The 12,153-nt window shown below is 58.6% G+C and overlaps 1 protein-coding gene across 1 annotated transcript in view; it reads left to right on the forward strand.

The window, feature by feature from the left end:
• LOC119965734 (nuclear receptor-binding protein 2-like) overlaps window positions 1-12,153 on the forward strand; it is an 86,041-nt gene that overhangs the window by 33,942 nt on the left and 39,946 nt on the right. Inside the window, exon 4 of the mRNA XM_038796497.1 lies at window positions 7,456-7,558. Within this exon, the coding sequence (XP_038652425.1) occupies window positions 7,456-7,558 (103 nt within the window). The remainder of the gene's footprint in view (window positions 1-7,455; window positions 7,559-12,153) is intronic.

The raw sequence follows: 12,153 nt of genomic DNA on the forward strand, positions 1-12,153 counted from the left end.
ACCCTCACCCCTACCCCACTACCTCCCTCCCCCTCAATACCCCCTCACCTCTACCTCACTACCTCCCTCACACTCAATATCCCCTCACCTGTACCTCCCTCCCCCTCAATATCCCCTCACCTCTACCTCACTACCTCCCTCACCCTCAAATATCCTCACCCCTACCCCACTACCTCCCTCACACTCAATATCCCCTCACCTCTACCTCACTACCTCCCTCGCCCTCAAATACCCTCACCTCTACCTCACTACCTCCCTCATCCTCAAATACCCTCACCTCTACCTCACTACCTCCCTCCCCCTCAATATCCCCTCACCTCTACCTCACTACCTCCCTCACCCTCAAATACCCTCACCCCTACCTCACTACCTCCCTCACCCTCAATATACCCTCACCTCTACCTCACTACCTCCCTCATCCTCAAATACCCTCACCTCTACCTCACTACCTCCCTCATCCTCAAATACCCTCACCTCTACCTCACTACCTCCCTCCCCCTCAAAATCCCCTCACCTCTACCTCACTACCTCCCTCACCCTCAAATACCCTCACCCCTACCCCACTACCTCCCTCACACTCAATATCCCCTCAACCCTACCTCCATCCCCCTCTCTATCCCCTCATCTCTACCTCACTACCTCCCTCACCCTCAATATACCCTCACCTCTGCCTCACTACCTCCCTCACCCTCAAATACCCTCACCCCAACCTCACTACCTCCCTCCCCCTCAATATCCCCTCACCTCTACCTCACTACCTCCCTCACCCTCAAATACCCTCACCCCTACCCCACTACCTCCCTCACACTCACTATCCCCTCACCTCTACCTCCCTCCCCCTCAATATCCCCTCACCTCTATCTCACTACCTCCCTCCCCCTCAATATCCCCTCACCTCTACCTCACTACCTCCCTCCCCCTCAATATCCCCTCACCTCTACCTCCCTCCCCCTCAATATCCCCTCACCTCTACCTCACTACCTCCCTCCCCCTCAATATCCACTCACCTGTACCTCCCTCCCCCTCAATATCCCCTCACCTCTACCTCACTACCTCCCTCACCCTCAAATACCCTCACCCCTAACCCACTACCTCCCTCACACTCAATATCCCCTCACCTCTACCCCACTACCTCCCTCACCCTCAATATCCCCTCACCTCTACCTCACTACCTCCCTCACCCTCAAATATCCTCACCCCTACCCCACTACCTCCCTCGCACTCAATATCCCCTCACCTCTACCTCACTACCTCCCTCACCCTCAAATACCCTCACCTCTACCTCACTACCTCCCTCATCCTCAAATACCCTCACCTCTACCTCACTACCTCCCTCCCCCTCAATATCCCCTCACCTCTACCTCACTACCTCCCTCACCCTCAAATACCCTCACCCCTACCTCACTACCTCCCTCACCCTCAATATACCCTCACCTCTACCTCACTACCTCCCTCACCCTCAAATACCCTCACCTCTACCTCACTACCTCCCTCATCCTCAAATACCCTCACCTCTACCTCACTACCTCCCTCCCCCTCAATATCCCCTCACCTCTACCTCACTACCTCCCTCACCCTCAATATACCCTCACCTCTGCCTCACTACCTCCCTCACATTCAATATCCCCTCACCTCTACCTCCCTCCCCTCAATATCCCCTCACCTCTACCTCACTACCTCCCTCACCCTCAAATACCCTCACCTCTACCTCACTACCTCCCTCCCCCTCAATACCCCTCACCTCTACCTCACTACCTCTCTCACCCTCAAATACCCTCACCCCTAACCCACTACCTCCCTCACACTCAATATCCCCTCACCTCTACCTCCCTCCCCCTCAATATCCCCTCACCTCTACCTCACTACCTCCCTCACCCTCAAATACCCTCACCCCTACCTCACTACCTCCCTCCCCCTCAATATCCCCTCACCTCTACCTCCCTCCCCCTCAATATCCCCTCACCCCTACCTCACTACCTCCCTCCCCCTCAATATCCCCTCACCCCTACCCCACTACCTCCTTCACACTCAATATCCCCTCACTTCTACCTCCCTCCCCCTCAATATCCCCTCACCTCTACCTCACTACTTCCCTCCCCCTCAATATCCTCTCACCTCTACCTCACTACCTCCCTCACCCTCAATATCCCCTCACCTCTACCTCACTACATCCCTCACCCTCAAATACCCTCACCCTACCTCACTACCTCCCTCCCCCTCAATATACCCTCACCTCTACCTCACTACCCTCCCTCACCCCACCTCACTACCTCCCTCACCCTCAATATCCCCTCACCTCTACCTCCCTCCCCCTCAATATCCCCTCACCTCTACCTCATTACCTCCCTCCCCTTCAATATTCCCTCACCTCTGCCTCACTACCTCCCTCACCCTCAATATACCCTCACCTCTAGCTCACTACCTCCCTCACCCCTACCTCATACCTCCCTCACCCTCAATTACCCTCACCCCTACCTCACTACTTCCCTCCCCCTCAATATCCCCTCACCTCTACCTCACTACATCCCTCACCCTCAAATACCCTCACCCCTACCTCACTACCTCCCTCCCCCTCAATATCCCCTCACCTCTACCTCACTACCTCCCTCACCCTCAATATTCCCTCACCTCTACCTCACTACCTCCCTCACACTCAATATCCCCTCACCTCTACCTCACTACCTCCCTCACCCTCAATATCCCCTCACCTCTACCTCACTACCTCCCTCACACTCAATATCCCCTCACCTCTACCTCCCTCCCCCTCAATATCCCCTCACCTCTACCTCACTACCTCCCTCACCCTCAATATACCCTCACCTCTACCTCACTACCTCCCTCCCCCTCATATCCCCTCACCTCTACCTCACTACCTCCCTCACACTCATATCCCCTCACCTCTACCTCCCTCCCCCTCAATATCCCCTCACCTCTGCCTCACTACCTCCCTCACCTTCAAATACCCTCACCCCTACCTCACTACCTCCCTCACCCTCAATACCCTCACCTCTACCTCACTACCTCCCTCCCCCTCAATACCCCTCACCTCTACCTCACTACCTCCCTCACCTCAATACCCTCACCTCTACCTCCCTACCTCCCTCCCCTCAATACCCCTCACCGCTACCTCACTACTCCCTCACCCTCATATACCCTCCCCCTACCCCACTACCTCCCTCACACTCAATATCCCCTCACCTTTACCTCCCTCCCCCTCAATATCCCCTCACCTCTGCCTCACTACCTCCCTCACCCTCAAATACCCTCACCCCTACCTCACTACCTCCCTCACCCTCAATATACCCTCACCTCTACCTCACTACCTCCCTCACCCTCAAATACCCTCACCTCTACCTCACTACCTCCCTCATCCTCAAATACCCTCACCTCTACCTCACTACCTCCCTCCCCCTCAATATCCCCTCACCGCTACCTCACTACCTCCCTCACCCTCAAATACCCTCACCCCTACCCCACTACCTCCCTCACACTCAATATCCCCTCACCTCTACCTCCCTCCCCCTCTCTATCCCCTCACCTCTACCTCACTACCTCCCTCACCCTCAATATACCCTCACCTCTGCCTCACTACCTCCCTCACATTCAATATCCCCTCACCTCTACCTCCCTCCCCTCAATATCCCCTCACCTCTACCTCACTACCTCCCTCACCCTCAAATACCCTCACCTCTACCTCACTACCTCCCTCCCCCTCAATACCCCTCACCTCTACCTCACTACCTCCCTCACCCTCAAATACCCTCACCCCTAACCCACTACCTCCCTCACACTCAATATCCCCTCACCTCTACCTCCCTCCCCCTCAATATCCCCTCACCTCTACCTCACTACCTCCCTCCCCCTCAATATCCCCTCACCTCTACCTCACTACCTCCCTCCCCCTCAATATCCCCTCACCTCTACCTCCCTCCCCCTCAATATCCCCTCACCTCTACCTCACTACCTCCCTCACCCTCAAATACCCTCACCCCTACCTCACTACCTCCCTCCCCCTCAATATCCCCTCACCTCTACCTCCCTCCTTCTCAATATCCCCTCACCCCTACCTCACTACCTCCCTCCCCCTCAATATCCCCTCACCCCTACCCCACTACCTCCTTCACACTCAATATCCCCTCACTTCTACCTCCCTCCCCCTCAATATCCCCTCACCTCTACCTCACTACTTCCCTCCCCCTCAATATCCTCTCACCTCTACCTCACTACCTCCCTCACCCTCAATATCCCCTCACCTCTACCTCACTACATCCCTCACCCTCAAATACCCTCACCCCTACCTCACTACCTCCCTCCCCCTCAATATACCCTCACCTCTACCTCACTACCTCCCTCACCCCACCTCACTACCTCCCTCACCCTCAATATCCCCTCACCTCTACCTCCCTCCCCCTCAATATCCCCTCACCTCTACCTCACTACCTCCCTCCCCCTCAATATTCCCTCACCTCTGCCGCACTACCTCCCTCACCCTCAATATACCCTCACCTCTAGCTCACTACCTCCCTCACCCCTACCTCATACCTCCCTCACCCTCAATTACCCTCACCCCTACCTCACTACTTCCCTCCCCCTCAATATCCCCTCACCTCTACCTCACTACATCCCTCACCCTCAAATACCCTCACCCCTACCTCACTACCTCCCTCCCCCTCAATATCCCCTCACCTCTACCTCACTACCTCCCTCACCCTCAATATTCCCTCACCTCTACCTCACTACCTCCCTCACACTCAATATCCCCTCACCTCTACCTCACTACCTCCCTCACCCTCAATATCCCCTCACCTCTACCTCACTACCTCCCTCACACTCAATATCCCCTCACCTCTACCTCCCTCCCCCTCAATATCCCCTCACCTCTACCTCACTACCTCCCTCACCCTCAATATACCCTCACCTCTACCTCACTACCTCCCTCCCCCTCAATATCCCCTCACCTCTACCTCACTACCTCCCTCACACTCAATATCCCCTCACCTCTACCTCCCTCCCCCTCAATATCCCCTCACCTCTACCTCACTACCTCCCTCACACTCAATATCCCCTCACCTCTACCTCACTACCTCCTCACCCTCAATATCCCCTCACCTCTACCTCACTACCTCCCTCACCCTCAAATACCCTCACCTCTACTCACTACCTCCTCCACTCAATACCCTCACCTCTACCTCCCTCACCCTCAATATCCCCTCACCTCTGCCTCACTACCTCCCTCACCCTCAAATACCCTCACCTCTACCTCACTACCTCCCTCCCCCTCAATATCCCCTCACCTCTACCTCCCTCCCCTCAATATCCCCTCACCTCTACCTCACTACCTCCCTCACCCTCAAATACCCTCACCTCTACCTCACTACCTCCCTCCCCCTCAATATCCCCTCACCTGTACCTCCCTCCCCCTCAATATCCACTCACCTCTACCTCACTACCACCCTCACCCTCAAATACCCTCACCTCTACCTCACTACCTCCCTCACACTCAATATCCCCTCACCACTACCTCCCTCCCCCTCAATATCCCCTCACCTCTACCTCACTACCTCCCTCACCCTCAATATACCCTCACCTCTACCTCACTACCTCCCTCCCCCTCAATATCCCCTCACCTCTACCTCCCTCCCCCTCAATATCCCCTCACCTCTACCTCACTACCTCCCTCACCCTCAATATACCCTCACCCCTACCTCACTACCTCCCTCCCCCTCAATATCCCCTCACCTCTGCCTCACTACCTCCCTCACCCTCAATATACCCTCACCCCTACCTCACTACCTCCCTCCCCCTCAATATCCCCTCACCTCTGCCTCACTACCTCCCTCACCCTCAATATACCCTCACCCCTACCTCACTACCTCCCTCACACTCAATATCCCCTCACCTCTGCCTCACTACCTCCCTCACCCTCAATATACCCTCACCCCTACCTCACTACCTCCCTCACACTCAATATCCCCTCACGTCTGCCTCACTACCTCCCTCCCCCTCAATATCCCCTCACCTCTGCCTCACTACCTCCCTCACCCTCAATATACCCTCACCTCTACCTCACTACCTCCCTCCCCCTCAATATCCCCTCACCTCTACCTCCCTCCCCCTCAATATCCCCTCACCTCTACCTCACTACCTCCCTCACCCTCAAATACCCTCACCCCTACCTCACTACCTCCCTCCCCCTCAATATCCCCTCACCTCTGCCTCACTACCTCCCTCACCCTCAATATACCCTCACCCCTACCTCACTACCTCCCTCACCCTCAATATCCCCTCACCTCTGCCTCACTACCTCCCTCACCCTCAATATACCCTCACCCCTACCTCACTACCTCCCTCCCACTCAATATCCCCTCACCTCTACCTCCCTCCCCCTCAATATCCCCTCACCTCTGCCTCACTACCTCCCTCACCCTCAATATACCCTCACCCCTACCTCACTACCTCCCTCACACTCAATATCCCCTCACCTCTGCCTCACTACCTCCCTCCCCCTCAATATACCCTCACCCCTACCTCACTACCTCCCTCCCCCTCAATATCCCCTCACCTCTACCTCACTACCTCCCTCCCCCTCAATATCCCCTCTCGTCTGCCTCACTGTACCTCCCTCATCCTCAGACCTAGGCTCTCATTCCCAGGATGTCCAAGGGTGAGACCCTGATTCCTGGGTCTCGGACCCTCATCTCCGGGGTCCCAGGCCCCTGTTTTCGGACTGTGGATGCAGAAGCTGTGGTGGTGAAGCTGTTTTTCAGGCTGGAGGGATGTATTCCAGGGATGGCGGGACTGTCACATGAGGAGAGATTGACGAGGTTGGGATTGTTCTCGCTGGAGTTCAGAAGAATGAACGAGGATCTCAGAGACTTATAAAATTCTAACAGGACTGGACAGGGTAGATGCAGGGAAGATGTTACCAATGATGGGTGTGTCCAGAACCAGGGGTCACAGCCTGAGGATTCTGGGTAACCATTTTGGACACGGATAAGGAGACATTTCTTCACCCAGAGAGTGGGCAGCCTGTGGAATTCATTACCACAGGAAGTAGATGATGCTAAAACATTGGTTTCAAGAAGCAGTGAGATATGGCGCTGAGGGTGAAGGGGATCGAAGGATAGGGGGGAAAGTGGGATTAGGCTATTGAGTTGGATGATCAGCCATGATGATAATGAATGGTGGAATGGGGCTGAAGGGCAGAATGGCCTCCTCCTCCTGCTCCTATTTTCTATGTTTTGGAAACAATAATGACCAGGCAGCTGGAGGGGTTTGCGATAATTCAGGAGAATCAGCTCAGATTTGTAGAAGGCTGGTAGTACCTGACTCACTGAATTGAATTTTTGACAACGAATCTGATCTGAATGGTACGAATGGCCTCTTTCTGAATGGTAGATAACTCCATCAATGATGATTGTTTGATTCCAACTGAAAATTGGGTTTATTTTCCAGGTTTGGTTCAGGATGCATGTTTGGAGGAGATGTCCAAGAGGGTGACCAGCAGTGACGTCATGGCAGAGATTCAACACCGGGACCGTGTGGGGGTACAGTGGACGTAAGACACTGAGTCATAGAGTAACCAATGAGGAATCAGTACACACTGTGAATCTGATAGGCTGTGGATTGACACAGGAGGGAGCTGGGCGACTGTCACACTGCAGGAGGGAGCTGGGCGACTGTCACACACACTGCAGGAGGGAGCTGGGCGACTGTCACACTGCAGGAGGGAGCTGGGCGACTGTCACACACTGCAGGAGGGAGCTGGGCGACTGTCACACACTGCAGGAGGGAGCTGGGCGACTGTCACACACTGCAGGAGGGAGCTGGGCGACTGTCACACTGCAGGAGGGAGCTGGGCGACTGTCACACACACTGCAGGAGGGAGCTGGGCGACTGTCACACTGCAGGAGGGAGCTGGGCGATTGTCACACACACTGCAGGAGGGAGCTGGGCGACTGTCACACTGCAGGAGGGAGCTGGGCGACTGTCACACTGCAGGAGGGAGCTGGCCGACTGTCACACAAACTGCAGGAGGGAGCTGGGCGACTGTCACACTGCAGGAGGGAGCTGGGCGACTGTCACACACACAGCAGGAGGGAGCTGGGCGACTGTCACACTGCAGGAGGGAGCTGGGCGACTGTCACACTGCAGGAGGGAGCTGGGCGACTGTCACACTGCAGGAGGGAGCTGGGCGACTGTCACACTGCAGGAGGGAGCTGGGCGACTGTCACACTGCAGGAGGGAGCTGGGCGCCTGTCACACTGCAGGAGGGAGCTGGGCGACTGTCACACTGCAGGAGGGAGCTGGGCGACTGTCACACTGCAGGAGGGAGCTGGGCGATTGTCACACTGCAGGAGGGAGCTGGGCGACTGTCACACACACTGCAGGAGGGAGCTGGGCGACTGTCACACTGCAGGAGGGAGCTGGGCGACTGTCACACTGCAGGAGGGAGCTGGGCGACTGTCACACTGCAGGAGGGAGCTGGGCGACTGTCACACTGCAGGAGGGAGCTGGGCGACTGTCACACACACTGCAGGAGGGAGCTGGGCGACTGTCACACTGCAGGAGGGAGCTGGGCGCCTGTCACACACACTGCAGGAGGGAGCTGGGCGACTGTCACACACACTGCAGGAGGGAGCTGGGCGACTGTCACACTGCAGGAGGGAGCTGGGCGACTGTCACACTGCAGGAGGGAGCTGGGCGATTGTCACACACACTGCAGGATGGAGCTGGGCGGCTGTCACACACACTGCAGGAGGGAGCTGGGCGACTGTCACACTGCAGGAGGGAGCTGGGCGACTGTCACACTGCAGGAGGGAGCTGGGCGACTGTCACACCATCTGCAGGAGGGAGCTGGGCGACTGTCACACTGCAGGAGGGAGCTGGGCGACTGTCACACTGCAGGAGGGAGCTGGGCGACTGTCACACTGCAGGAGGGAGCTGGGCGACTCTCACACTGCAGGAGGGAGCTGGGCGACTGTCACACTGCAGGAGGGAGCTGGGCGACTGTCACACACACTGCAGGAGGGAGCTGGGCGACTGTCACACTGCAGGAGGGAGCTGGGCGATTGTCACACTGCAGGAGGGAGCTGGGCGACTGTCACACTGCAGGAGGGAGCTGTGCGACTGTCACACTGCAGGAGGGAGCTGGGCGATTGTCACACACACTGCAGGAGGGAGCTGGGCGACTGTCACACTGCAGGAGGGAGCTGGGAGACTGTCACACTGCAGGAGGGAGCTGGGCGACTGTCACACTGCAGGAGGGAGCTGGGCGACTGTCACACTGCAGGAGGGAGCTGGGCGATTGTCACACACACTGCAGGAGGGAGCTGGGCGACTGTCACACTGCAGGAGGGAGCTGGGCGACTCTCACACTGCAGGAGGGAGCTGGGCGACTGTCACACTCCAGGAGAGAGCTGGGCGACTGTCACTGCAGGAGGGAGCTGGGCGACTGTACACTGCAGGAGGGAGCTGGGCGACTGTCACACACACTGCAGGAGGGAGCTGGGCGACTGTCACACTGCAGGAGGGAGCTGGGCGACTGTCACACACACTGCAGGAGGGAGCTGGGCGACTGTCACACTGCAGGAGGGAGCTGGGCGACTGTCACACACACTGCAGGAGGGAGCTGGGCGACTGTCACACTGCAGGAGGGAGCTGGGCGACTGTCACACACACTGCAGGAGGGAGCTGGGCGACTGTCACACTGCAGGAGGGAGCTGGGCGACTGTCACACTGCAGGAGGGAGCTGGGCGACTGTCACACTGCAGGAGGGAGCTGGGCGACTGTCACACACACTGCAGGAGGGAGCTGGGCGACTGTCACACTGCAGGAGGGAGCTGGGCGACTGTCACACTGCAGGAGGGAAGCTGGGCGACTGTCACACTGCAGGAGGGAGCTGGGCGACTGTCACACACTCTGCAGGATGGAGCTGGGCGACTGTCACACTGCAGGAGGGAGCTGGGCGGCTGTCACACTGCAGGAGGGAGCTGGGCGACTGTCACACTGCAGGAGGGAGCTGGGCGACTGTCACACACTGCAGGAGGGAGCTGGGCGACTGTCACACTGCAGGAGGGAGCTGGGCGACTGTCACACTGCAGGAGGGAGCTGGCCGACTGTCACAACTGCAGGAGGGAGCTGGGCGACTGTCACACTGCAGGAGGGAGCTGGGCGACTGTCACACTGCAGGAGGGAGCTGGGCGACTGTCACACTGCAGGAGGGAGCTGGGCGACTGTCACACTGCAGGAGGGAGCTGGGCGACTGTCACACTGCAGGAGGGAGCTGGGCGACTGTCACACTGCAGGAGGGAGATGGGCGACTGTCACACTGCAGGAGGGAGCTGGGCGACTGTCACACTGCAGGAGGGAGCTGGGCGACTGTCACACTGCAGGAGGGAGCTGGGCGACTGTCACACACTGCAGGAGGGAGCTGGGCGACTGTCACACTGCAGGAGGGAGCTGGGCGACTGTCACACTGCAGGAGGGAGCTGGGCGACTGTCACACCTGCAGGAGGGAGCTGGGCGACTGTCACACTGCAGGAGGGAGCTGGGCGACTGTCACACACACTGCAGGAGGGAGCTGGGCGACTGTCACACTGCAGGAGGGAGCTGGGCGACTGTCACACTGCAGGAGGGAGCTGGGCGACTGTCACACTGCAGGAGGGAGCTGGGCGACTGTCACACTGCAGGAGGGAGCTGGGCGGCTGTCACACACTGCAGGAGGGAGCTGGGTGACTGTCACACCTGCAGGAGGGAGCTGGGCGACTGTCACACTGCAGGAGGGAGCTGGGCGACTGTCACACTGCAGGAAGGGAGCTGGGCGACTGTCACACTGCAGGAGGGAGCTGGGCGACTGTCACACTGCAGGAGGGAGCTGGGCGACTGTCACACTGCAGGAGGGAGCTGGGCGACTGTCACACTGCAGGAGGGAGCTGGGCGACTGTCACACTGCAGGAGGGAGCTGGGCGACTGTCACACTGCAGGAGGGAGCTGGGCGTCTGTCACACTGCAGGAGGGAGCTGGGCGACTGTCACACACTGCAGGAGGGAGCTGGGCGACTGTCACACTGCAGGAGGGAGCTGGGCGACTGTCACACTGCAGGAGGGAGCTGGGCGACTGTCACACACACTGCAGGAGGGAGCTGGGCGACTGTCACACTGCAGGAGGGAGCTGGGCGACTGTCACACTGCAGGAGGGAGCTGGGCGACTGTCACACTGCAGGAGGGAGCTGGGCGACTGTCACACTGCAGGAGGGAGCTGGGCGACTGTCACACTGCAGGAGGGAGCTGGGCGACTGTCACACTGCAGGAGGGAGCTGGGCGACTGTCCACACTGCAGGAGGGAGCTGGGCGACTGTCACACTGCAGGAGGGAGCTGGGCGACTGTCACACTGCAGGAGGGAGCTGGGCGACTGTCACACTGCAGGAGGGAGCTGGGCGACTGTCACACTGCAGGAGGGAGCTGGGCGACTGTCACACTGCAGGAGGGAGCTGGGCGACTGTCACACTGCAGGAGGGAGCTGGGCGACTGTCACACTGCAGGAGGGAGCTGGGCGACTGTCACACTGCAGGAGGGAGCTGGGCGACTGTCACACTGCAGGAGGGAGCTGGGCGACTGTCACACTGCAGGAGGGAGCTGGGCGACTGTCACACTGCAGGAGGGAGCTGGGCGACTGTCACACTGCAGGAGGGAGCTGGGCGACTGTCACACTGCAGGAGGGAGCTGGGCGACTGTCACACTGCAGGAGGGAGCTGGGCGACTGTCACAACTGCAGGAGGGAGCTGGGCGACTGTCACACTGCAGGAGGGAGCTGGGCGACTGTCACACTGCAGGAGGGAGCTGGGCGACTGTCACACTGCAGGAGGGAGCTGGGCGACTGTCACACTGCAGGAGGGAGCTGGGCGACTGTCACACTGCAGGAGGGAGCTGGGCGACTGTCACACACTGCAGGAGGGAGCTGGGCGACTGTCACACTGCAGGAGGGAGCTGGGCGACTGTCACACTGCAGGAGGGAGCTGGGCGACTGTCACACTGCAGAAGGAGCTGGGCGCTGTCACACTGCAGGAGGGAGCTGGCGACTGTCACACTGCAGAGGGAGCTGGCGACTGTCACACTGCAGGAGGGAGCTGGGCGACTGTCACACTGCAGGAG

The sequence above is a fragment of the Scyliorhinus canicula genome, chromosome 5, assembly GCF_902713615.1.
Source record: "Scyliorhinus canicula chromosome 5, sScyCan1.1, whole genome shotgun sequence".
In the NCBI taxonomy this organism is placed as follows: Eukaryota; Metazoa; Chordata; class Chondrichthyes; order Carcharhiniformes; family Scyliorhinidae; genus Scyliorhinus; species Scyliorhinus canicula.